This window comes from Fimicolochytrium jonesii (genome assembly GCF_025526975.1).
Source record: "Fimicolochytrium jonesii strain JEL569 chromosome Unknown EV422scaffold_4, whole genome shotgun sequence".
Lineage (NCBI taxonomy): Eukaryota > Fungi > Chytridiomycota > Chytridiomycetes > Spizellomycetales > Powellomycetaceae > Fimicolochytrium > Fimicolochytrium jonesii.
Window position 1 is genome coordinate 392661 of NW_026515671.1, and position 24373 is coordinate 417033.

The window sequence follows — 24373 nt, forward strand, 5'->3', positions numbered from 1 at the left end:
GAAACCCCACCCGACCTCGACTGTCCTTCGTTGTTGCGATTGTTGTGTTCCATAGCCTGCGGGATCCCCTTCGCATCTGCGCCCGTTGGCGTCGAGTACGTCCGTCTATGCTTACTAGCTGATACTTTCTCGTTCGCAGTTTTCGCGGCTTTAGCGCGCGCAGCCGCCGTGATCTTTTTTGGCTTTACTTCGACCGTGTGCACAGGTACTGCGTCCGGTGCGACGGATGCGGGGGGAGGGAGAGACGAGCTTGTTGTGGGATCTATAATCCCCAAAGGCTGCAGCGGAGGAGCAAGGACAGGTCGCGCGACTGGCGATTCTGTCTCGTCATAGATATCGTCGTCATCAGCTCGTGACCTGATACCCTCCATCAGTACAGGTGGAGGTGCGGGCAGAGTGATAAGCAGGTCCAGCTTTTTCTCACTTCCAGCCAAACCCGGCGTCTTGGTGACCGGAACTCTGCTTTTGCCAATCGTGGTTGGTGGTGATATCCGAAGACCCTTCTCATCCCGCTTGCTATTACGAGGCGGGGATGAACGATTCCCGTCCTTCAGCTTGGACTTCACTTTCACTGACACAAGCTCCTCGACCTTTGTCGACTTCCGCCTGGTTGGCTTCTCGTTGGGTTGACTGCCAGGCGATTCCGTCAATTTCAACTTCCCGGAGTCTCGCGCGATATTCATATCCATGGCAGTTACGTTATCCATGCTTTTGCGGGCATGAGCTTTCGCTGCAGATGCGCTGCCAGGTCGTTCGCCAATCTCCAGCCATGGTCGCTCCAATTTCGCGGGCTCCGAACCCACACTGGACTTTTTTGTCTGTGGTTGGGGCCCTGAGCCGCTGGGCTGATGTTCAGGCACCGTCCCCGGTCGTACTTCTGGGAGCGATAGTGACTTCGATGGCGGAGGATCGATTTCCATGGCATCCGAGGCCACTTTCTGAGCTTCCTTTGCCAGCTTCGGTTGACTGTTCTTCCGCAAGTGTGAGACGGAGTCACCGGCCTTCTTGGCTTCCAGTATTGGTGGTGATTTGTCAGCGACCTCTGGTATCGATGTTGCAATGTTGGTGGGCTTCACTGGGGAGGTGGGTTGGGGAAGATCGACTTTCGTTGGCTTCACCGGCGAGGAAGGACGGGGAAGGTCCGGTTTTGACGGCCGTCTCTTCGAATCTCCTTTCTCCGGGCTTGAAAGCTCCGAGTTTCTTCTCAGGCCTCTGTCTTGCGACAGAACGGGTTTGCCGATCTCGGGCTGATCTATTTCCATCATGTCTGCTGCGGGTTCCTTGGCGCCTGGAGGAGTTTCAACAGGCTTGGGAGGTACGTCCGTTTTCGACTCAGCGTGCGGCCGACTTCCATCGGTCTCTCGCCCTGATTCAGGAGTGACCAGTGCCGTTGGTGAAGTCAATTTTTCCGACTCCGGGGCTACCGGAACCGCCGCTCTCTTTAGGCGAATCCCTTTCGGCATCTGACCAGCAACCAACTCAGTGAAAGACTTTTTCCGAGGCGCTGCAGACGCGTCAGTCTCCACCGAGCTTGTGGGTGCGTCCACGTCCATCTTTGCCGCGCACCCAGCTTCCTCGCCTTTTCCATCTCCTATCCCTGAGGGCACCGATCCTTTACTGTCTTCCGAATTCACCGTGCCACGCTCCTCCGGCTTCCGCTCCACATCGAAAAGCCTTTTGGCAACAGTCGGAGACATCTCGCCTAAGTTGTTATCAGCTGAGGCGTTGGCGTCCCTATCCCTTCCCACATCTTCAGGATGCGTATGGAAAGACGTGCGCGATCCCGGGCTCGTCGACAAAGCGCTGCATTGGTTCGGATTCGGCATGTCATTAGACGCCCTGCGGTCGTATCTCGCAATCGATGTAGGGCTCTGAGCGAGCTGAGGGGACATCCCTCTCGATTCCTGCCACTCTCTCCGGACCCCCGGACTCAAATCGGACACAATGCTTCCGGATGAGAGCCGCCGCTGCTGCTCCGGCGATATTTCCAGGTTTGTAGCGGAAGAAGGTCGTCTTTGATGATCAGTTGCGCCGTCCCTACTAAATGAATGCCGTGATGTTGGCATGGATGGCATGACGTACGTTGACGGCTTCCGTTCGTTTGGCGGGCGGGGTGGGAGGACACCTTGCGCTTCCCGGGATTTCCAATGTGACCGAATGGTTTCTATTTGTGACAATAACTGTATACAAATGCGTTGTAAGTTTGGACGATCACATCAAACAGAATCCGGTGCAAGAGGATTGAACAAACCGCTTCTCTGGTGAGCCCGTTTTCGATGGCAAACATCGTGTCATTCAATACGCTAATATCGTTGGCCATGGTCTTATCATCGCTGTAGATTCGACAGTCAGACATGTCCGCCTTCTGATCACTAAATTATGGCACGAGTCTCTTACCGGAAGCGCATGAAACGCCAACCTCCGATGCGCTCTCGATCCGCATAGCCTTCCTCCCAAATGTACGTTGTCCATTCGGGATCCCATTTGAACTCCGCAATACGCTCATCGGGCGGGGCCGCTTTCCACCTAAAGGCAATCCAAGTAAAATCAGCACTAGCTTCCCAAAGTATATACTCTTGATTGATGCGTACTCATTGGCTAACGCAGGCTCCACCGTTAAGTGATCGTTGAACTCATGTCTGCCGTTTCTGCCGATGTTGAGCACGTAATGCGGCTTCCTGTTCTTATCATATCTGATCTTGATTTGGAAGTCCACCGTCAAAAGATCCGGGGGTTTCCATTTCAAACTGTAATAAACTTGATCAGATCAATCTGCAACTCAATTTTCGGAGCTGCAACTTACAGTTTCGGACATGTTCCTGACTGGTAGGGTAGGTTGACAGGCGTGAAAATCAGACCGTCATTGCCATGCTTTTGTCGGCCAATCTCATCGAAGATCAAGGTCATCCCATAAGACCGTTGCTGGGTCTTTATTGCGATTCTGTGGCACAGGCAACAATCAATATGGCTCAAGTGGGCGACGTTTCAACCCGCACAAACCTGAAAGGTTGCGAATCTTTCAGCCCCGGGTCCCTCCTTATGTGCTGGTCGTACGGCGCCAGCACATCTCGTTGGAAAAAGCCTAGCCTCTTGCTATATGGTTCATGGGTGAATGGCTCCCCATTGCTCGTCATCAGGTCAAACACCAGATACGTAAGGGTGCGCTGAATAATGGATGGGGTTAGCAACCGTTATCATGCAGATGAAGACTTGCATTGGACACTCACCTTAGCACCGTCTACATCAACGACTAACTCTCCATCTAGAAGCGTTTCATTATGCCATTCGATGGCGTCATGCCTTCCAGGCAATGGAAAACGCATGTTTTCGATATAGTGTAGTTCGTTCTTTCGGTCGATCTGCGCAGATTCGACGCATCAGTCTGAAAGTCCCCCCCGAACTTCAGCTTGTGAAGGCTAGCAAACCATACCATAAACGTTGCCGGGCCTATTTGCGTCTGCATCAGGAGCATAAGATATCGAACCCCATCGCTCTTCTCACAAACAAAGTAATCTTCGCGCTCGAGCGCCTGGATGTTCTTCGTCGTGAGTGCTACCGGCTGAGCGCCCGGGAACCTATTGCCAATCGTTTTAGATAATTGCCTGCCATCAAGTAGTGATCTACGTTTCGGACGTCGTGGAAAATACCACAGAAAAAACGAACATAGGTTGCTTACGTGTTATTCCGATATTTCAGAAGTTGCTGAACCTTCAATCGAAGCTCCTGAGCATACTCCGCCAGAACAGGTCTCCCAATGGCGTCTGGCAGCGGTGCAGCCTCGCCTCCTCCAGTTTGCGCTGAAGACGACATGACAACAGTGGGGCGCCGCGCGGGGGCGGTTCAGCGCAAATAGGTACTGTTGCTCTGAGCCTACGTTTGTGGTGATACCCCCATTCGTCCCGCCAATACAGTCCGCCAAGCCCCTCTGAAGCCCGGCTGCAAGCTCGTCAAGTGCAACGGGGCGATTGCAAGTTTGTGGTAGCCAGTTCGCAGTACTTTAAGGAGCCCAAATAATTGTTGTTCCTGTGCGGGGACGTATTGGTGGTAAATTGAAGCCGGTGAAGTCCGTTATGTTTGACTGGCGTTCGTAGTCCGTAGTCAAGAGGGTCAGGTGCGTAGCTCAGCAGCAAACTGTTTTTGGAGTCTCGTTGTCGAATCTGCTGGACGTGCAGCGCGGTGGAGGGCAGATTGAGAACCTCGCGGTATATTCTGGTGTAAACGTCTCAATGGCGGGCCCCAGCAACTTCTAGTGCGTGAGGGGCGAGTGGCGGACGGCGTTCACGGATTGCCGTGGGAACAAGCCAATCTTGGGGAGGGAAGGAAGAAAAGGCCTGTTGCTTTATGCGCGGGGGTGGCTCGCTCGACGTGGCAGCAAAAACGCGCTCGTCCCGTCTGTCCCAAAGCGGACATCCCTCGATTGGTTGGGGAACGCATACTACTACTACTACTTCGTTTTCATACGTGCATAACCAGCCACACCTTACGCCAAGCTCGATCTCAAGCGGAATAGGATGCTTGGCGCTGCATTCTTCCTCTCGCTCCGCGAAGAGAAACCAGAGAATCCTTCGTTGCGTACGTCTCGCTCTGTTTCGACTCGTCGCAGGAGCAAGGTCCCGTTTTCGCTCGCGTGATAAACAGCGTAGCTCAAACCAAGCAGTACGCAGTGGGCTTAGCCCATATACCTTTCCGCTTTAGAGCACACCACACCTTTCTCATTGTGGATCTAGAGGTCTCACCCGTCAGGGGTTTGGGCAGGACCGTTTATCGAGGTGACCAGGGAACCCAGAACGCATGGGGGTGAAACAAGCCGTGAGTCACTCACCCGAGCGCCAGACTCGCGTGTAAGCGATACTTGCAACTCGTACCCACGGTTGCGCTACGTACTACTGTATAATGTACAAGCGCTAAATTTACTCCCTCCGAGTCCCTCGCAACTTCTTGAAATCCCCCAACCCCTTCAGTTGCTCAGACGTTCATCACTTCGACCAGTGATTGCCAGCAAGCAATGCAAGTGCATCAAACGATACTGTATTTAGATGTGTCTCACTAATGGAGACTCGCCTGGAGACCATAGGCGAATGACCCCGCTCATCCTCCTCATGCCTTCATGATCTTTCCCAATGTATCTATCTCGAGATCAAACCTCATGGTGTCCGCTACATGCGCATCGATGACCACAACGCCAATAACCGGGATAAATCCCTCACAAGCACAGGACTCCAAGGTGCATTGGATTTACTTTCCGTTTGCATTTGCCTTTCCGTCGATCAGAACACATCCAAAGCCTGTGAGTGCAATATGTTATCGTCCCGACTTTCGACGGCAATCGGGAAGCATAGCTATCACCAAGTTAACAACAGCCTAGCGGAGTTTCAGCAAGCCACACTCTGCGACGATAGGTCCACAAGTGTCAATCCCCAACACATATGTATGTACTGCCTCGAGGCTCGCAGAGTCGCCGCCGTCGACAACTGTATGACTTCGTCTCCCAGGCTCTCGTGGGCGGCCGTTTTTTATGAGACTTCTGGGCTGAAAGAGCAGAATGGACGATGGAGCGGCCGAGTTGTACTGTATGAGAAGAGCCGTCGGAGTTTGCCCACGTCACTCACTCTGTTGAGTCTGTTCGGTCGTTGCTCGCTAATAAGGGGCGGCTTGCGTGTCAGCCTCGTGTTTCCTCTGCAATTTTGACCTTTTTTGCCTGATGGGAGAATGATTAGATTTCTGCGCCAAAGCTAAGCCCTTGTTCTAAATGTCTGCCTTAGCTTATTACGCCCCCAAGTGGCTTTCACGGCTGGCCAGATTCTGACGACAGAACAGCTGATATTCGCACCTGTGTTTCCTTGGCTAAAACAACCTCCAGGAAAAAGCCCCTTTTACCCCCAACAGCAATATACCTGTCTGTTCACAGCAGCAACATTACTGCACGGTGCTACTGGGGTCAGGTCACCACAACCTTTCTCAACCACCGCTGTGCAAAGTTTCAGACTCCCGCGGTGACCATTTTGAATTCGCCGCAGCAGGTCGAACAACTCGAACAACGACGTCTGCGTGCGCTAGACTCACTAGTAGCCAGACTAGGCATTGCCGCTGTGAAGCAGGGGCTGGAAGGGAGTCCTTCAAAGCAATGACGGTCCCGCCAGCCTACCTGCGCACCACGTCATCTCCCGTACTCACTACCACGACGAAGGCCGCCGCTCTGTCTGGAAGCAAGGCCGTAGCCGACCATGCCTCGCTCTCAACGGTTGCCCTCGAAGTGCACAGCAGTGGACCGGACGCTGCAGCCCTTTGTACCTCAGCACCAACGCCAAAACCAACTGCGAAGTTGGAGCGAAAGTTCTCCAATAAAGTCATGGGATTTCTGTTCGGCAAGGGTGGGAAGGGCAAACGCAATTCACCGATGGAAAGTCAGTCTCATGAGTCGATTCCCAGTCCGGAAACCGACCGGCGCGCGGAGACAGCGTCGCTGAAGAGCGTGGCCAGCACCAGTAGCTTGAAGAGTCTGATGGGAAGCAAATCCAAAGGTCTTTTCTCATTCCGAAATAAGAAGGATAAGAAGGCGGACTCAACATCACAGTCCGCCGCGACGCCAGTAAACGCCGTTTCCCACGATGCCCGTGGGATCCCCTCCCCACCCGAAGATACCCCGCCGCTTCTTCTACCGGATAAAGATCTGCGGAATCACTCAGAAACGCCTGTACAAACCGACTGGTTGGCGTCCCCGGTAGTGGAGAAGGCTGCTGCTCCGCCGACCACTACTTCATATTCGACGAAAGCCGCGGATACGGCGAACGGAGTGCAGAGTCGCTTGCTAGAGCTGCCTGACATAGCGCCCGTTTCAGGACAGTGGAGATGGAGCGTTACGGATAAGCAAGATGCTTCGAAATCTGGCGAGATTGGGAAGAGGATCGAACCGAAGTCTGAGGAGTCGGCGAAGACTCGGGCGGAGAAACATAGCTCGACCGCCACATCTAAAGCATCGTCAGGACTGGATTCAGATGAAAGCCAAGCAAAGACGAAGGGCACACCCCGGAAACTGTCGGAACCAATATCCATAGCTCAGGGCGAAGTGAAACGCACGCACACTGCGCGCAGTACTCGCTCGAGTTCGTCTGAAAGTATTACTGTCATCCCTGAAGTGCTCTCTCCGCCAAAGAAACAATTGGTCAGCATTGGGGGTACGACGATAGAAGCCAAGGATCCATCCCACCTATTCTGGGTACCAGCTCACCTGCACCCCGAGTTACATCCGAGCGAATTTACGTCGTGGCTCAGCGACTCTGACCCCACATCGGATACTGCCTCTAAGTCTCTCTTCCCGGCCGAAAAGAAGCCACTGAAACGGTCGAAATCATTTGTCGAAAGGCATGTCGTTATCACGCCAGACAACGCGGATAAGTTCATGGAGGACGAACCTATCACGAGGGCTCGAACTGTCGCAGGACTTGCATCGACGGAACAGCGAGCTGCGAAAGGCTTGCCACCGCTGAAACGGGCTCGGCATATAAAGAAGCCTGTTGTTGCCCCGTTGGGTGGCGAAAATGATGAAGAGCAGGAAGGGTACATACCGTCCGGTAGCGAGACCGCTGGGACTTCGCATCTTTCTGATGCGGAAAGAGCGCGGCGGAGAAAGTCGAGGAAATCGCTGAGAAAACGACGCGGAAGCCGGAAATCAAACAAATCCGATAAGGAGAAGAAGGAGGTGGATGCTGAAAAACAAACAACCGAGGATGTCGAGGAAGAGCGAATCAAGGTGCCGGCATCATCGCCTCTGCCGGAAGAGGAAAAGAGGGGGACAAAGGAGGACGAGAATATTCGCGAAAACATGGTTGTGACACCGCCGCCATTACCTGTTCCCAAATCGGAGGCGACAGACGAGAACGACTCGGATGTGACATCTCTCACTGCGGCTTTGGAAGCGTCAGATAACGCTTCCAAGAGCTCCGTATCGCAGACATCAAACGGAAAGAAACCCGAAAAGAAGCCAAAAACACCTAAATCCTGGAACTGGCTGGGATTCCTGCACAGTAGGAAGAAGTCCCCAAGAGGAGGACCAAAGCACGCTCGCTCAGCATCCATGGACTCGCTCACCAACGAAAGCAGCGGATCGGATTGGGACGCATATCCCGCGGACCGGGACAAATTCAACAACCCAGGGCGTCTGCCAGCCGAGGACGAAAAGTATATTTACCGCATATCCCACGTCAAAATCGCCGAGACGAGACGGTCCCTGTACCACCAAGTGCTGATCAGCAACCAGATGCTGTATATCCTCAGCGTGCATGCGGACGTAACGCTGACACGGCGGGCACCGCAGAAGAGGCCACGGGGTGGGGCGGGTGGGAGGAAGCGGACTCGGAAATCGAGCTTGTCACCGCATTTTCAGAACCGTGCCCCTGGCCGGACGCATCCGCTGGCTCGGGGGGTCATGCCGTTGCCTGAGATTCCATTACTACAATCAACAGGAGGCATCGCACACTCTCCTCCCGGGCCATCCTCAATCAAAGCCCGTCCTCTCCCAACGCCGTCGGACGCAACAACAGACCGTACCACATCAGCCACAGCATCAAAACCCGCCGCCATCGCACGAGCCGCAGACGGCGGCGCCCGCCCCGCTCTGCAGATGCGCACCAACAACGCCCACCTCGCCGCGATTAAGTCCAATAAACTCCAACCGATCCCGCCCACCCACCAGCACCCACCCGTCCCACGCTCCCAATCCCCGACACGACTCCCTCACGATCTCCAACTCTGGCCCAACCCCCGGCCCCCATCCCCAAACCACATGCATGGCTCCCTCCTCACCCAACAATACGGCCCGCATCCACACCCCAAACGGCCCATATCCCCGCAAAACAACTCATACGGCAGAAGTAAGAGCACAACATCACTCATCAGCAAATCACCTACCGCCCCGTCACCGGAAGAAGACGAGGACGAGGACGATGTCCCTCTCGGAATGCTACAACACCATCGGCGGTTGAGTTTTAGCAGCACGGGGAGTCGGTGACGACTGAGAGTTTATACAACGGCGTGTTATATTTTATCTATGTAGTTTTTCGCTTTCTGCATCTGGACAACTCATACCACAACCAAATCAGTATCCTGCTTGGCGTACTGCTAGGTTTTAGCTTTCAACCCCTCCCCCATTTCACGCCACATTCTCCGATGCTGTAGATATAGAGTGCTTCTTTGGCTTTTTTGTGTCTGCCAGGAATATGATGCCTGGGACACTGAGGTGGATTTCATCTCTCATACGTTATGCACCCCCACGTTTTGTCTGTTCTGTTGCTGTATGGGTGCTCCGAGTGACACAGAAGAAGACAAGTTCCAAGGCGACTCACATAGAAAAAACATGGTCCTCGCAATAGCCTCGTAGTGAATGTACTTAAATAAAAGTGCAGAAACGGCACCTACATAACTTGAGATTCTATCCCAAAAAACTAGTCTACCTCAATCCGACTTCGCAGTCCTCTTCCCCCCCGGGCTAGCGGCGCCGCCTCTTCCACCCCGCTTTGCGAATCCGCCACGCCCGCCACGCCCACCACCACCACCACCCCGCTTCGGTCCGCCTGCTGTCGATGGTCTTCCGAACGGTTTACCGTTGCTGCTAGGGCGAGACCGCGTCCGGAGTTTGGAGACGCCTCCATTTTTGGTTTTGTCGGTGGAGTCGCTTCGGGTTGCGCGTTGGCCTTCGGTCATCTGTGAGGATTGGACAGTGATATGTATGAGCCATCTTGATATGGTCCAAAGGAACGAGTCCCGGAGACCAGGTACTTACACTTAAGCGCTTCTTCTGTGCTTCCGGAGACACATCCTTACACCTGTTCACACGGATCTTTCGGCCTGCGAGTTCAGATCCGTGGAGTTTGTGTGCCAGGCCGACGGATGCTCTGTCCTTGAAGAGGACGTATCCGATACCTTTGCCCACATTTGTTCCTCTTATCACAGGGAGAGACGGCGTTAGAATTTGTTACGATAATTGATGGGAGGAACTTCCCAGCGAGACTTACTTGTCACGAACGATGCGCACACCCTCCACATCCCCACACTGGCTGAAATAGTTCCACACCGTCTCCTCTTTGATATCAAACGGCAGCGCGCCCACAAACACCGACCGCTTATGGTCATGCTTATTATCCTCGGGTCGCTCCGCGCGATCAACCCGGATATGCGTGCCCATGAACATCGTTCCGTTCTCTGCGAGTGCTTTGGCGACGGACTCGAGGTCCTTGTACACGATGTAGCAGTTGACGGTGTCGCGGCCTGGGTGGAAGTTTTTGGTGATGAAAGCGACTTTGCGGGGCATTTTGTCGGACCGGGCTATTGAGCGGAAGCGGATGCTGTCGAGGGCGCCGTGTTTGCTGAAGAGGGCTTTCAACTCTTTTGTTCCGGCCTAGGGTTTGGGATATCCGTTAGGAATGTACTCTGATGACAAGGTTTCTGCTCGAGTCGCGCCCTCACCTTCTCCGTCGCCTTTATGGACAGATTTCCAACAAAGATTGTCCTCGCGTTCTGCTCTTTAATCTCCTTCTTCACCTCCCGTCGGCTCTTCTTTTCCGGCGACTTTTCCTTGTCGTCGCCTGCCTCCACGGCTTCCGAGCCGGATCCCTCCTCAATCTTCTCCTCGTCCTCACCGGAGCCAGCATCCGAATCAGCATCGGAATCGGCCTGAGGAAGTTTTCCGGAATCGCCCTCAGAAATGTCTTCCTCGTCGTTATCCTCCTCCTCCTCGACATGCACCTTCTCAGGCACCTCCTTTTTCATCTTCGCGGCCTTCGATTCAGCCGCCGGCTTCACCGCCGCGACCTCCTCCTTCTCTGTTACAGATTCCTTCTGCTTTTTCGCCTTCTCCTTCTTTACTTTGATCCCTTTGCTGCTTTCCGCTGATTCCGCAACGGATTTCTTCGGAGCTTCGACCGCTACCTCTTCGTGCGCTTTTGTGCTCTTCTTTTTCTTATCCTTCTTCGTCTCGCTCTTCACGTTTGTTTCCCTCGTCGGTTCGGGCTTCACTTCGAGCTTAGCCTCCTCGTTCTACTCAACCCCACAAATATCAGCCATGTAAGACCACACGAGAAATGGGTCATTTTCAAATCCAACCTTCTTTGATTTCTTCTTCTTTGCACTTTCACTTTGTGCGCTTTCCTGTTGCTTGCGCTTCTTGGAGGACTTTTCGGGCGTTGTTGTGCTGCTGGAAGGCGCTGAAAAGCTACTGCCGAACAAAGCGTCCAGATCGTTGTCGATGGCGGCGGCGCCCACCAGCGAGCTTGCGAGGAGGCCTGACATTGTTGCTTGGTCGTTTGAGGACTGGGTATACAAAATGGAGCTGCAAAATGTAAACGTATTCTCAGTCGAAGCCTTCCTTGCAAGCTGCTGGTGTGAATTCTGAGTTGCGCACGCCACGCGCGGATGGCGCAGTCAACTGGTTGCGCCACACGGAAAGAAAGAGCCCGCATCAGCACTTAGAGTAGGGTCCTGCTAACTTCACCCTTGGACATCACAACAAACCACCCCACCAACACACACACCCCCACAACACCACCCGACAAAATGGCAAAGGAGAAGAAGGACAAGACCCCGAAGAAGGCAAAGTCGGAAGCCGTCGCACCAGCAACGCCAGGAGGCGACGAGGACGCCAGCGCCGTTTCGTACGAAACCCGTGTGCTCGCATGCAACCCCATTGCCCACCCGCTGGCAAGCAAGAAGCTTACAAAGAAGGTCTTGAAGACTGTCAAGAAGGGTAGGTTTTGGTCTAACCTGCGTTTTTTGCGGTGCAAAATGTTCTTTGGGTCACCCAATTCCATGTCTAACAATTCTTGTTTCAACTTGCAGCCGCTAAGACAAAGAACGTACGGAGAGGGGTGAAGGAAGTCGTCAAGGCGATAAGGAAAGGCCAAAAGGGCGTCGTCGTAATTGCAGGAGACATCTCACCCGTCGACGTGATCACGCACGTCCCGGTGATGTGCGAGGAGGCCAACGTTTCGTACATCTACGTACCATCGAAAGAGGAGCTGGGAAATGCGGGAGCAACAAAGCGGGCGACATCAGTGATTTTAGTAGTGGCGAAGGATAAGAAGGATATCGACTACGCAGACCTCTACGAGGAGGTCGCTGATGAGGTCAAGGAGCTCAACAAGAAGCTTATCACCACCGTTTAGAGCGTTAGGGGAACTGTAGATGGAAACCCTTTTCTGATAGATATCACATTGCCGACCGCAAAGGAGACCGGATGCTGCGTTCGTCTTGCCCTTAGTTTATCTGCATCCACCCGTTCTTTCCGCCACTATGCACTCGCTCGATGCTGCTCCTCCCCTTTTTGTTAATTCTTGTACCATATTTAACATGCGCTCCATTTTCTCAACGATTCATTTTTTCCTGTTCGGCTGTTGATGCACTCCGGCCCCCGTCCATTGGCAAAGGGGGTAGAGAGCTTCATCTGAATGCACTATGTCGTAGTACGATCCGCATATGCTGGATATGTTGGTCCTGTCCGCAAGAGCGCGCCGTGTTGTGCTCTTTCGGAACAAACCCCCGAAGTTCCTCCCACTGCCTTGAACAAGAGTCAAGACTGCTAGAGACATTAGACAGCATAGAGCTATACTACTACGTTTCAGCATGGTATGGGTTTCGCTGCTTTACCACCTACAGTCTGTGTACCTAACCCGTTGTTCTCCAGCACGCACGATCTCTCACGCTCGTCCATAGGAGTCTACTGAGGCCTTCTCACCTGGCTCCACAATCCATAGCATCGCATGTCAGCCGCCGATATGAGTCCACTAGAGTGGCCACACCAGCAGCTTCCCCAACGGTTGCTCCAGCCGCCCCAAAGCCAGTTGTCGCGCCAGTAGGCACAACCATATATAATGGGCCGTTAACGACGACGCTTATGCTGCTGAAGTATGTTTTGCTCTTCATATGTTTGTGCGCCCTGTACACGGAGGCCCTAACTCTAGATACCCTCTTTCCAGGCGGGTAAGCGCAACAACATTTGGCCTCTCAACGGTCGCCGCACCACTTCTGCTCTTTGCGGAATACTCGAACCTAGCGGTCGTGGGCACCATGATGGGAGCGGCGATAGTAACGTCGGGGATATCGACCATCCTCGTCCAATACTGCGTCAACCCATACGTCACACGGGTCCTTCTCTCTCCATCCTCTCTTCCGCCGAGCCGCACGGCCGTCCTCGAGACTCTCACCTTTTTCGGCAACCGCCGCCACACAGCCGTCCGTATATCTGATATCGTACCCGCACAGGACAGGCCTTTCGCTACGTGGAAGGTGCGCGACAATGCAACCACGAGCGATAACGGGGACCAGGAGCTGCTGGAGTTACTCGGAGGACAGCATAGGGCCGGGATGAAGAGGCGGAGGTTCTATGTGCACCCGGAGCTGGATGAAGGGTTCAGCTTGGAGATGGCGGAGGTGGTGCAGAGGGTGAAGCGGTCGGGGCGCATTCAGGATGTGGAGACGCAGGAGTATATGCGCGAGGATAAGGAGGGAGCGCAGAAATGGGATGATGTTGTTAAGAAGCTGCGCAATGCTAAGAAGAATGTAGAGTAGAATCTATGCTGAGATAGCGTAGATTGGCTGGGCAGAAGCATTGGGCTTGCGTTTTTGAATGGAACACACTGCCAACACGATATCACGACGATTCTCTGCGGATTCCGTTACCTTCCCAAGATTTCTGGTTACGGAGCTGGAGAGAAGACGACGGCTTGGTGGACTAGCTTCTCGGGTACATTATTCTAAAGTTTGGGTAGAGTTATTCGGCATCACATACGCAGCTCTTGTATATACCAGGTAACAACGAAAGAAAAGTCCTCGCTTGTGTGCGCGGGGGTGGAATGGGAATAGTCGGCGGACGGTGGGGCAACGCGTCTGGCCATCATACGACGCGCGAGGACAGGCGCGATATCATGCAACACGGCAAGCGGTGGTTCTGCACTTCCCACCCCGACGGCGAACATCCATAAAAACTGTGCTCCCCCTTCACCATCCCCCGGTGCATACATTCGTACTAGAAACACAAAGAAATGCTCGCTCAAGAGAAGAACAGCAGCCTGAGGCAGGTGACGGTCTCCGCCCCCGTCAACATCGCCGTCGTCAAATACTGGGGCAAGCGGGATACCTCGCTCCTGCTGCCGACCAACTCCTCCCTCTCCCTCACACTCTCCCAAGACGACCTTCGCTCAACCACCACCGTCCGCGCCGACCCCAGCTTCACCTCCGACCGCTTGTGGCTCAACGGCAAAGAGGAGAGCGTGCCCGATAACAAACGCACCAGCCATGTGTTGCGTGAACTCCGCGCTTTGAGGAAGGAATTGGAGGCAAAGGACGCTACCTTTGAACGTCTATCGAACCTGAGCCTGCATATCTGCTCCGAGAACAACTTCCCCACCGCCGCGGGACTGGCATCCAGCGCGAGTGGGTTTGCGGCCTTGACGTTCGGGATCGCCCACGCCCTGGACGTCGCGGACAAGATCTCCATCTCCCACCTCTCCCGCCTCGCTCGTCTGGGCTCCGGCTCCGCATGCAGGAGCTTGTTTGGCGGGTTTGTGGCCTGGAAGCAGGGTGAAGCCGCCGACGGGTCCGATTCCGTCGCCGAGCAGGTCGCCGACGCCGCGCACTGGCCTGACATGGAAGCGTTGGTCCTTGTCGCGTCCGATGCGCGCAAGACCGTGCCCTCTACGGCCGGCATGCAGGCCACGGTGGAGACGTCGGAGCTGCTACAGGAGCGCATAAAGCAGGTGCCGAAGCGGATGGAGGACATGAAGGCCGCGATCCACAACAAGGACTACGATGCCTTCGCGGAACTGACCATGCGGGATTCCAACCAGTTCCATGCCGTGTGCCTGGACACTTTCCCGCCAATCACCTACCTCAACGACGTCTCGCGCGCGGTCATCCACCTCATCACGACGTACAACAGTCTGTTTACCGATGGAAGCGCTGGTACGGGCAGGAAGGGGTATCGCGCGGCGTATACGTTTGATGCGGGACCGAACGCGGTGCTGTATGTGAGAAAGGAGCATGTGCCGGAGATCTTGGCCCTCGTCAACCACTTTTTCCCGCCACCGACGGCCGCTGAAGAGAAGAAGGCGTATCTGGGCCGCGCGGCTACCTTTGCGGGCGAGGAAGATGCGGCGGCTCTGAAAAAGGCGATAGAGCAGATCAAGATGGCTCCGTTGGAGCAGGGCAGTCTGAAGCGTATCATTAGCACTAGCATAGGCGATGGACCCCGAATTCTCGGCTGGGGCGTGGAAAATGCTCTCCTCGGTGAAAACGGCCTGCCAAAGTCTGCATAACCCCTCTTAGACATCTATACTACATCAATTGACACTGGATATCGTATGTAACATGAATCCCAACCGCTATATATATATATATATATATATATATACAGGGGCCAATATGGTACAGAAAACCGTACAGATTACATACCGATCAGGCTGAGTGTTCGAATGCGAAAAGAAACCTGCTATCGCGACGCGGGTACTTCCTCACCGGCCAGGCCAGTGGTCAAGTCCCAGTCAACGCGACAACCACGTTCCCTATCGTTACGCCTCCCGTGATACCCAACAAACACCACGCCACGACCCTCGCCCGCACAGGGAACCAGGTCGGAATACTCCGGAACGTGGGGCTGATATACTGCGGATGGACCGGCAATGTCTGCAGCCGCATCAGGTCGGTGGGTAGCGCCGACTTCTTCTTCTGGATCAGCCCGGCGCCATCGGACAGGTCGGTTCCCTCAGCGGTGTTTGTCGACGCCTGCCGGAGCAGCTCGCCGTCCCCACCGCCGACCGACTCGAGGCTTTGTTGATGTGACGCCTCGGATCGAGCGTCGTCGGTGGAGGTGTTGAGGGACTGCAGCCGAATCGGCCGGTGCATGCTGTCCTTGTCGCGGGAATGCGTCGTTTCCATGTCCGCTAACGGTGACGGTGACCGCCGATGAGGCCTGCTGTTGCTGCCCCCGGCGCTCGACCCACCACCACCACCAAACACCAACGAAGCAGACGTCTCGCGCCGCACCATGGTATGCATCGCCCGTCTGATCGTGTTCTTGACCCCAGGCCCATGCTCCACATCCCAGTTCCCGTACCGCGACTCCATCCGTGCGAGTTTATGCTCCATGTCGGGGTCCGGCACGTCTTCCTTCAGGTACTCCTCCTCCCCAGACTGCTCCTGAGATTCGGAAAGGGTGATGGGACCGATGTCCACTGACCGTTGCGGGTCGTCTCCGACGTCATCACGGAGACTGGATCCCCGCTCGAGAATCTGTGGGGTTGGCGCCCGGTTGTCATCGTCGCTGTCGTCGTGGCCGTCAAACCGCACGGCGGACTGTCGGCGCATGAATGATAAGGTGGGTATGCGGGGCGGTGGGGTGCTGATGTCGAGATGTTGCGAAGCCGCCCGCATCACGGACCCGCCGGGTGACACGGATGGGAAGGGGAACCCATCGTTCGCTTTGCCCGAAACTGTGGCGGGCGATTTCAGTATGGATCCTGTTGGGGATGGCGGCGGTCTGCTGCCCGTCCCGCTGGGTCCCGGTGTCAGTAGCGGATTCCTCAAAATAGAGCCGGTGGGCGATGGCGGCTGTCTAGAGCCTGTCCCCGACGTGGGGGAGAGCGCGACCGGCTTCTTCAGTATCGACCCGCTTGCGGAGGGCGAGCGTGCCCGCGGCTGGTCATCCGAGCCAAACGTGATCATCGGAGCGCTAGCAATACGTTCAACAGGAGGAGGTGGAACCGATGTAATAAGCTCGCCTTCGTCGCCATGCTGATCAGGAGCCGACAACGTCGCAACAAAACCGGGTTTCGGAGGATCCTGGCGCCCGTCGTTATCGGGATTCTCATCGAGAGGAGTTATGGGTTCTCGTCCTAGGTCTGACCTATCTTTGTGTAACAAGCCCGGTTGGTTTCTAGCTAATTCTGCTAAACTCGACTCGTTGGCTGTCTTTTGATCGATGAACCGGTGGATCGTACGGGAGTGCATGTGGATCTCTTTGAGGAGCATCTTCTGTTTGAAGCTTAGAGCTGTAGCCCACAGGTTAGAAGGCGTTTTCCTTTCCTAATCCATTGCAGCGATGTAAACATACCTCGACTCTGGTTATACTCCCTTCGGAACTTGAGACACTTGAGATAAATCACGAGAGGGATCAAGAAGTTTGCGGTGGACACAAAGATCAAGGAAGTCCATGAAATGAAGCCCTGCATCGATTTGCCAGTTTGAAGCGGGATGCACATAATCCACGGCAAGACGTAGGCGAGGAACAAGGCAACATCTGCAGAAAACATTATTAGCGCCCATCATTCAACGTATCTTGGGTTCGTGAGAAGCTGAAAACTCACGTTTGCTAACTACACGATTCTGAACGAGGTTGCCCTTTGCCACAATGAAACTGACAGGAATGGAAGGGAGTAGCATGACGATCGAAAACATGTACGCCGAGACCTTGTTGATTTTGCCGCTGCGCATCAGAGGTGGCAAAATGCTGCCGTCGCTGTCGATGGAGAAGCCAAGAGCGGCTATAAAATGGAAGGGGATATTGTCAGAGTTGAAAGGAGAGGCTTTCAATGGTGCTGTACAACCGTACTTACGAAACAACCCGACACCCATGTAGAGTGCGCACGCAATCGCGATGGCAGACCAAACAACCCCTTGCACATTCACTTCGCGTTTCTGCACAACCGCTCGTTAGCCGACGTGCAAGGCCACACGTTGCCACTATCGCAAACTGACCTTGATGTTGACCCACGACGGTACTATCGTCGTGAACGCCATATTCAACATGATCGTTCCCACCACTGTCGAAAATGATGACCCAAATGCTGGCACTCTGGAAGTGTCCAGTCCGCGCACGAACGCGGCGCCAATCCATTCAATTCCGATGGCGACGGAGAGGCAGAAGGCGACTACAATGAGAAACGTTCCATCAATACCCAATGAATCGCACGACCATTGTAGCCACGGAGTTGTTCGGTCGTACCAATCTGAGCCTTGATATTATCGTCCAGATTCACGATGCCGAGTGGGATGGACATGATCATAACCAGCTACGAAGAACAGAAAACGAAGGATCAGTATACGCATCGACGCCTCCTCCTGCGCACAAAGCACGCTTACCAGGAACCCCAAGGAGAAAATGATCCACGTATTTTCAAATGGCGAGGGGAAATCCTGTGACACCGTCCCCACGCAGTACCATCCCGGTTTCGGCCCACTGACCGCCAACGCACAAGTTTTTCCAAAGACATCAACCAGGATGTTATCGAAGGTCTGCATATCCATGGTATCAGCATTCCACGAGCATGGTTAGGGGGCAGATGCGAATGTTGTCCTTACTTGCGACATCAAGACGATGGACTGCATCGCGTTCGCTTGCAATGCGCCGTACAGCAAGAACTGCCCAATCAAGTGGGCATAGTTGCCGAAGTAGAAATTGATAAGCGTAGCATATTCGACCGTTCCCTACGAGTGTGCGTGAGGATGGGAGTTCATAAAAGTCGAAACACATCTGATATCTATAGCTCACCTGAAAGTTCTTGTTGCCAGGTATAGCCTGCATGCTTTCTATCACGAACAGACTGTCCGAGAGACATTAGTCCGTTGCCTCCTTGTGTGAACACATCTTCGACCAGCCCAACTTACACGCTTAACGCCGATACGAAGGAGAATGCCACGAAAAGGATGGAAGGGAAGAGCCACCCAGATTGTTGAAAGGTTGCGGGGGTAAATCTGTAGACAACGACAATTTCATATCAGTGCCCAAGGCTTCATGGGGGAACTGACGTTGGACAGCGGAATCCTTACGGCACACCCGGCCCGGTCATTCCGTTGATAAGTAGGCATATTCCACCGAAGAAAGAGACCGTTTTCGCTTTAATCAGCTGCGTAAGGGTATGTTTCTCGTCAATATTCTGATCTTCGGGACTCCCTACAGAATACCATCTACGGAACTTTTGGAGCATACCTTGGCGAATGTGTCCCGCCTATGGAGCTCTCCCCGTAGGGAAGCAAACGTTCGGTGAACCGTAGGCATTGTTTCCCGCTGAATGTGCGAGCACGCTGCAGTGGAGTGGGGATATCTCACCCAACCTATTTGGGATGTAGTACGTCCCTGAGTTCCCAGTCGTAGCTTGTTCAATGTTGCGCTGCGAGATATAACAAGTTGCGGTCGAGAGCGGAAGGCCAAATTGTGTGCTGCCTGCCCACTTTCTTTCGATTAAGGTTGGGCGGTGACTTAACGGCACTTATTTTCATGATATGGATCTAAATTATATGTGCTAGAGCCACAACTTGACCGTCGCACGGAGCAGGGGATGGCGATCGACTAATTCCAAGCCCCATTTGTTTCTGTTCTGGTTTCGAGACACCCAAGAAGCTTCGAAGATGAAGATACGTGGTATGCCAGACTTCAGCCACATTGTTGAAACGATCAGGCGAAGACATACATATGAATAGCGACATGGCATCTCTTGACACCATTGGGGAGGTCATCCGCTTCCGGAAAAGTCTGGCTGGGTGATGCCGCAAACTATCACCGCCGCGCGCTACGGAGATGCTGACATCCACAGCCGCGGCCTGCGGGATTGTGGGGTAAGGATTGCCATCCGTGTTGAGCAACCCTCCATACGGACTGGCAGGGAAGAAGGGCAAATATGACGGGAAAGATACATAGAGTTTGCCTAGCGAGAGGAACATGACAGAAGTGCCAACGGAGTTTGGCGAAATTATCGGACGCTGCGTCTAATGGCGTATGGGAGGATGGGAACATTGTTGATGGTTGCTGGGAGACTATCTAAGACATAGCCATTGACGCCCGCAATTCCTCTAATTCTGCATCGTCGTCGTTTTGCACTGGCTTTGCTCTGGTCGGGCGTGGCGGTTGCGCAATTGCTACAGATAACGGGGGCCATCGTGAGTGATTCGACGATGCAGAATAACCAAGAAATTCAATTGCAATATAGAATGCCTACCTGGCACCGTGTTGGGCACCCCTGGAGCCGACTCCAAATCTCCCAAACCCGTGTCTGAAATGCCCGCGCTATCCAGTAGCCTGGCGTCAAGGTCTTCCTGCTCCAACAGTTCGAGCTCTTCGTTCAGCTCATCCTCATCAAACTCCACACCAAAGTTCACAGGTTGCGAGATTGCGTCGCTGATCTCGTTCGCCAAGTCCATCTGTTCTCGAATGTCGTCCATCGTCCCGTCGACCTTGTTGATATCTAAGTGTCCGTGGATCTGCTTCATCGCGTCCGCTCCTGCCTTCATGGCATTCATGGTTTCTAGGTTCACAGCTGCATTCTCGATAGCCATCATCTGCTGCTCGAGTGTCATCCTCGATCCTGAGATCTTGTTGATCTGGTCCTCATATGCCTTTTTGTGTTTTAGAGCAGTCAGCGCAGCTGGAAAGAGAGCAGGGGTCAGTAGTGCGCCCAGCCGAGAGTTTCACACCAACACCACGTACGATGTGGTGAGGGTCTGCCGTTGCCCCCACGTCACACCCAGCATTCGTACCCTTCTTATTTTTTGTCACGTTTGCCTTTGCAATCTTCAGCTGGGTATCAGCTTTCATTTGCAAGTGGTTCTGGCGCTTCTCCAGTTGCTCCAAGCTCTCCCTCAGCTTCACGATGGCATCTTTGGGCGCCGTTTTCGAAACTTGTGCTCTTCGAAACAGGTTCATTTTGAGACTGTTGGATTTTCAAGGGGAGGGTGTGGGGTTGATACGTCGGAGGGTTTCGGTGGAGAAGGGAAGATTCCGCCAGATTGCCAAGCAAATCGCTGATAAACCAGCTGAATGACTGAGTCAACAGATTTACAAGTTTGGCCCTACAAACCAAGCATCGACTTCTTACCACTATGGATTGATCGATATTCCGGGACGAGCTTCTTGCGGGGACTTTCAAGCGCTCTATACACGCCAGTTGAGGGGTATCGGCAATCGTGGAACGATGTTCGGATATCAGCGGTGGAGGAGCTTGTGAAAGAATCGCAGTTGAAAGTTCCCACGAACAATTTGATGACGTGGAGGAGGGGCCATCACGTGACTGTATATAATAGCTCGTTCGCCGACGAGTTCAACCGATGCGTCTCCATCGATAGCATCACGTGACTGACAGTTCGAATGACGAACGTTGCATATGCCATACAGTACGGATGTTACGAACGGCTGGGTGGGACAAGAAAACGACCGGTTGGAACGGGAGCCAGGAGTCCCCATTGCGACAGACCCACTGGCCAGTCCCTTCGGCTTCGGTGCTCCGTTTTTCTTGTCCCTTTCCTGCCCCACGCTATTCCCACCCCCAGATCGTCGTCGTTGACAATGGCAACTTGCTGCTCCTAAGTCCGCCTTGTAACAAAGCTCACACACTATCTCAGCAGCGAAATCCTTCCTGTTGCAGGCTAGCAGCACTGCTGAAGGAAAAAAAGTTCACACTCCACCCATTCGGCCCCCTTCAGATCAGACCCCTTCAATACAACGGCACAAGCCTAGTTGACAGCCTCAATATTGTGTTTGAGCGCCTAGTTGATAGCAGCTGGTTCTCTTGCTGCGGCAGTCGTCAACACGATATCCGTCTTTCCAGGCACATAGCTTGACCCGCAAGTTAACACCTCCCCGCCCTTCGCCATCTGCGCGGGAGTCAATCACTCCACTTTGGGTGCTTCCCTCTGAAATTCTTCAAGACGGAAGCCGCAAGCAATTCACTGTCAGGTCTCCTTGCCCCCTGCTATGCTTCGCTCGCCTACCACGGCAATCACTGCTTCTTTCCCTTTCTGCGACTCTGTTTCCTTCTCGGCTTTCAGGTATGGCCCGAATAGTAGCGCCTTGTGTGTGAATGGATCCTCAGAGTACTCACATCGTCTCCTTGTGATTTAGGTACCACGCGGAGAAGCTACCTCGATAGGACACCTCCCGAGCGACATAGTCTCCGTTTGCCCTAAGCTCCTTACGGTTAAGCGAGCGCCGAAGGAGCCACCCTAATCTCCCTTCCGCAACCGCTCTCGCATTCTTCTTCTCCACTCGACATCTTAATTATTTCGCTCAACAGTCCCGTTCGGCAACCGCACTCACTCGTTCGACATCCTCTCAGCATACCCTGATTTTGTGTTCACGGGACCCTTACGACATAGACATTCCATCCTAGTCGGCATTGGAACTCAAAGTTTTTCATCCAATAGACACATCTCACCATCGAGAACAAGCATCAACATGATCATCGACAAAACAGCATCTGCATCTTCGGGCACTGCTCTGGACAAGCACAACCCTGTCCCGGAGCTTGGCAATCTCGATTTAAACAGCCAGATCTACAGCTCGACATACCCTACCCCTCTCGCACCCGAGTCGGACGCAGTTCAGCAGACTCTCTGCGGTTTCGAAGGCCCGGAGAAGGTCTTTGAAATCTGGTTTCGTCCCGTCAACGGCAAAGAATCTCCTTTACCCGACGTGGAGTCTGTAGCTAGTGAGGATAATGCATCCGTGGATGAGATCGTCGAAGACTTCACACCGATTGGCAAACATGTGTACAACAGCACTGTACCAAACGCTGACGGTGAATATCAGCTCCCTCGCACTGGACTCCGCACCGTCAGTCGGGACGTTTGGGAGGAAATGTTGGGCATCGTTAAGTGCCAAGTCTTGAATGTCATCCAGAACGAATGCGCCGACGCTTATCTGTTGAGCGAGTCGTCCATGTTTGTCTACCAACACCGCCTGATTTTGAAGACATGTGGCACTACTACCTTGCTCCACGCCGTGCCAAAGATTATTGAAATCGCGGCCGAGTATTGTGGCTTGCACGAAATCAACGCCGTCTTCTATTCCCGCAAGGCCTTCTTGTTCCCCGAAAAGCAAGCGTGGCCCCATGGCCGATGGGGCGACGAGGTGGCATACCTGGACAAGATTCTGCCGGACACCGATTACGAAACTTCTGGCTACGTCATTGGCAAAGTCAATGGAGATCACTGGTGCTTGTACATGGCGACTCCACTGCGTCTCAGCCTGGATTTGGATGGAGTGGAATTGGGTGACAGTTCTTCCTCGTCGCGCGACAGTGATGGAGGCTCATCTGTCCTGGAGGAGGAGGATGATGAAGGCGACGACGATGTCACTCTGGAGATCTTGATGACCCAGCTTGATCCAGCAGCGATGAAAACTTTCTGGCGTGACGCAGAGGAGCTCAAGGCTGCCAGAGACCCTGCTCGGGCAGCTGAGGTGGCCCGGGAAGGTGGACAGCGTGTTTACGTGAGTAACCCCTCATGCTGCAAAGAGCGGACCTTATCAGCTTAGAAGCTAACCATGGTCGTTCCCTAATCTAGCGCGCCACCGGCATCTCCGAGATCTATCCAGACGCCATTGTGGATGATTACCTGTTCGACCCTTGCGGCTATTCCCTCAATGGGCTCGTCGGCCCGCACTACTTCACCATTCACGTCACGCCCGAAGACCACTGCTCCTACGCATCCTTCGAAACTACCGTCCCAGTCCGTCGCTCGCCCAACAGCGGATCCGCCACCGCCGACGACTACGAGACGTTCGAAGACGTCATCCGTCGCGTCGTTCGCATCTTCCGCCCAGCCACCTTCTCCACCACCCTATTCTCCCGCAAATCGGCCCGCGACAAGCATCACGGCTCCGCCGACACCGCCACTCCAGTAGACGAAGACGAGCCATCCCTCCTCCACTCCCTCGAAGGATCTGTCCCAGCCTTCCGCCGCCGCGACCGCATCGGCCACTGCCTGGGCAAATGGGACCTCCTCTTCTGCCACTACGACCGTGGCGTCCCCGCTTCCGCCAGCCCTCGCCACAAGGGCGCCAAAGCGGTTGTTCGGTGACTACACACTTAGGGCATCGACTTTGCTCAGCCCAAGCCGAAAGAGCAAACTGGATCGGGGAAACATGCTTTTGTATTGTGTGCTGATTTGGCTCCGGAAATCAACTCGTTATATCTCTGTCGGTTGACGGGTTTGGACTTCAGACATTTTTTCTCCAGATACTTGTTTATTGGGACCTTTTTACTACACCTTTTCCGGGCCGGATTGCGGCACCATGTTCTCCTACCCTATATGTTTTCTGTGAACTTTTGCATACTTCCTACCTTGAAGGGGTTCCTTTTTATCATAGACGCTATCCATCAGATAGGACAGAGACAATTGTATTGGCTTTGGTAAGAAGAGTAGCATTTTGATAGTTTCGAATACAGTCGCTGGACTCAAGTGAACCACACAATACTCTCATCTTTCCCTCATGTAATGCACAAAGCTTCACCAAAACGCTGAACTCATTTACTGGCAATAGGTGATATCAAAACAACGCTCACTACGGCACCGGAACGATCACTACACTAATGCACGCAACTACATCAAAACCTTGGCT

At 53.8% G+C, this 24373-nt stretch overlaps 10 protein-coding genes across 10 annotated transcripts; 5 read left to right on the plus strand and 5 right to left on the minus strand.

Annotated features, from left to right (window-relative positions):
- Positions 1 to 157: 157 nt before the first annotated feature.
- EV422DRAFT_305659 (mRNA capping enzyme, catalytic domain-containing protein) lies at positions 158 to 4016 on the minus strand. Its single transcript, XM_053066125.1, has 10 exons — positions 3677 to 4016; positions 3431 to 3575; positions 3228 to 3359; positions 3001 to 3164; positions 2804 to 2941; positions 2592 to 2747; positions 2398 to 2526; positions 2252 to 2333; positions 425 to 2180; positions 158 to 357 (listed from the first exon to the last, which is right to left on the minus strand). Exons 1-10 carry the CDS (start codon positions 3808 to 3810, stop codon positions 263 to 265), a joined length of 2931 nt encoding a protein of 976 aa, XP_052927957.1. The 5' UTR covers positions 3811 to 4016; the 3' UTR covers positions 158 to 262.
- A 1795-nt stretch (positions 4017 to 5811) lies between these two features.
- On the plus strand, positions 5812 to 9007 carry EV422DRAFT_576552 (uncharacterized protein; the record flags this gene model as incomplete). Its single annotated transcript, XM_053073236.1, has 1 exon — positions 5812 to 9007. The coding sequence occupies exon 1, from the start codon at positions 6125 to 6127 to the stop codon at positions 9005 to 9007; it is 2883 nt and encodes a 960-aa protein (XP_052927958.1). The 5' UTR covers positions 5812 to 6124.
- A 221-nt stretch (positions 9008 to 9228) lies between these two features.
- On the minus strand, positions 9229 to 11374 carry EV422DRAFT_305693 (uncharacterized protein). The gene is made up of 5 exons (XM_053066126.1): positions 11098 to 11374; positions 10462 to 11031; positions 10011 to 10393; positions 9779 to 9938; positions 9229 to 9699 (listed from the first exon to the last, which is right to left on the minus strand). Exons 1-5 carry the CDS (start codon positions 11281 to 11283, stop codon positions 9451 to 9453), a joined length of 1548 nt encoding a protein of 515 aa, XP_052927959.1. The 5' UTR covers positions 11284 to 11374; the 3' UTR covers positions 9229 to 9450.
- Positions 11375 to 11474: 100 nt separating this feature from the next.
- EV422DRAFT_584353 (50S ribosomal protein L30e-like protein) lies at positions 11475 to 12360 on the plus strand. Its single transcript, XM_053073430.1, has 2 exons — positions 11475 to 11737; positions 11830 to 12360. The coding sequence occupies exons 1-2, from the start codon at positions 11548 to 11550 to the stop codon at positions 12153 to 12155; spliced, it is 516 nt and encodes a 171-aa protein (XP_052927960.1). The 5' UTR covers positions 11475 to 11547; the 3' UTR covers positions 12156 to 12360.
- A 161-nt stretch (positions 12361 to 12521) lies between these two features.
- On the plus strand, positions 12522 to 13817 carry EV422DRAFT_617808 (uncharacterized protein). Its single transcript, XM_053074019.1, has 3 exons — positions 12522 to 12615; positions 12674 to 12894; positions 12966 to 13817. Exons 1-3 carry the CDS (start codon positions 12613 to 12615, stop codon positions 13555 to 13557), a joined length of 816 nt encoding a protein of 271 aa, XP_052927961.1. The 5' UTR covers positions 12522 to 12612; the 3' UTR covers positions 13558 to 13817.
- A 137-nt stretch (positions 13818 to 13954) lies between these two features.
- On the plus strand, positions 13955 to 15409 carry EV422DRAFT_305726 (diphosphomevalonate decarboxylase). The gene has a single exon (XM_053066127.1). It carries the CDS (start codon positions 14031 to 14033, stop codon positions 15300 to 15302), a length of 1272 nt encoding a protein of 423 aa, XP_052927962.1. The 5' UTR covers positions 13955 to 14030; the 3' UTR covers positions 15303 to 15409.
- On the minus strand, positions 15410 to 17189 carry EV422DRAFT_305819 (uncharacterized protein). Its single transcript, XM_053066129.1, has 2 exons — positions 17096 to 17189; positions 15410 to 17016 (listed from the first exon to the last, which is right to left on the minus strand). The coding sequence occupies exon 2, from the start codon at positions 17011 to 17013 to the stop codon at positions 15517 to 15519; it is 1497 nt and encodes a 498-aa protein (XP_052927963.1). The 5' UTR covers positions 17014 to 17016; positions 17096 to 17189; the 3' UTR covers positions 15410 to 15516.
- Positions 17028 to 18968, minus strand: EV422DRAFT_493051 (uncharacterized protein; the record flags this gene model as incomplete). The annotated part of the gene is made up of 10 exons (XM_053067644.1): positions 17028 to 17281; positions 17349 to 17525; positions 17598 to 17679; positions 17740 to 17912; positions 17987 to 18053; positions 18124 to 18276; positions 18343 to 18468; positions 18533 to 18584; positions 18649 to 18735; positions 18811 to 18968. 10 exons carry the CDS (start codon positions 18966 to 18968, stop codon positions 17028 to 17030), a joined length of 1329 nt encoding a protein of 442 aa, XP_052927964.1.
- A 667-nt stretch (positions 18969 to 19635) lies between these two features.
- EV422DRAFT_305763 (Snf7-domain-containing protein) lies at positions 19636 to 20968 on the minus strand. Its single transcript, XM_053066128.1, has 3 exons — positions 20515 to 20968; positions 19977 to 20402; positions 19636 to 19896 (listed from the first exon to the last, which is right to left on the minus strand). The coding sequence occupies exons 1-3, from the start codon at positions 20678 to 20680 to the stop codon at positions 19799 to 19801; spliced, it is 690 nt and encodes a 229-aa protein (XP_052927965.1). The 5' UTR covers positions 20681 to 20968; the 3' UTR covers positions 19636 to 19798.
- A 969-nt stretch (positions 20969 to 21937) lies between these two features.
- On the plus strand, positions 21938 to 23978 carry EV422DRAFT_305841 (adenosylmethionine decarboxylase). The gene is made up of 2 exons (XM_053066130.1): positions 21938 to 23242; positions 23317 to 23978. Exons 1-2 carry the CDS (start codon positions 22208 to 22210, stop codon positions 23830 to 23832), a joined length of 1551 nt encoding a protein of 516 aa, XP_052927966.1. The 5' UTR covers positions 21938 to 22207; the 3' UTR covers positions 23833 to 23978.
- The last annotated feature ends 395 nt before the right edge of the window (positions 23979 to 24373 follow it).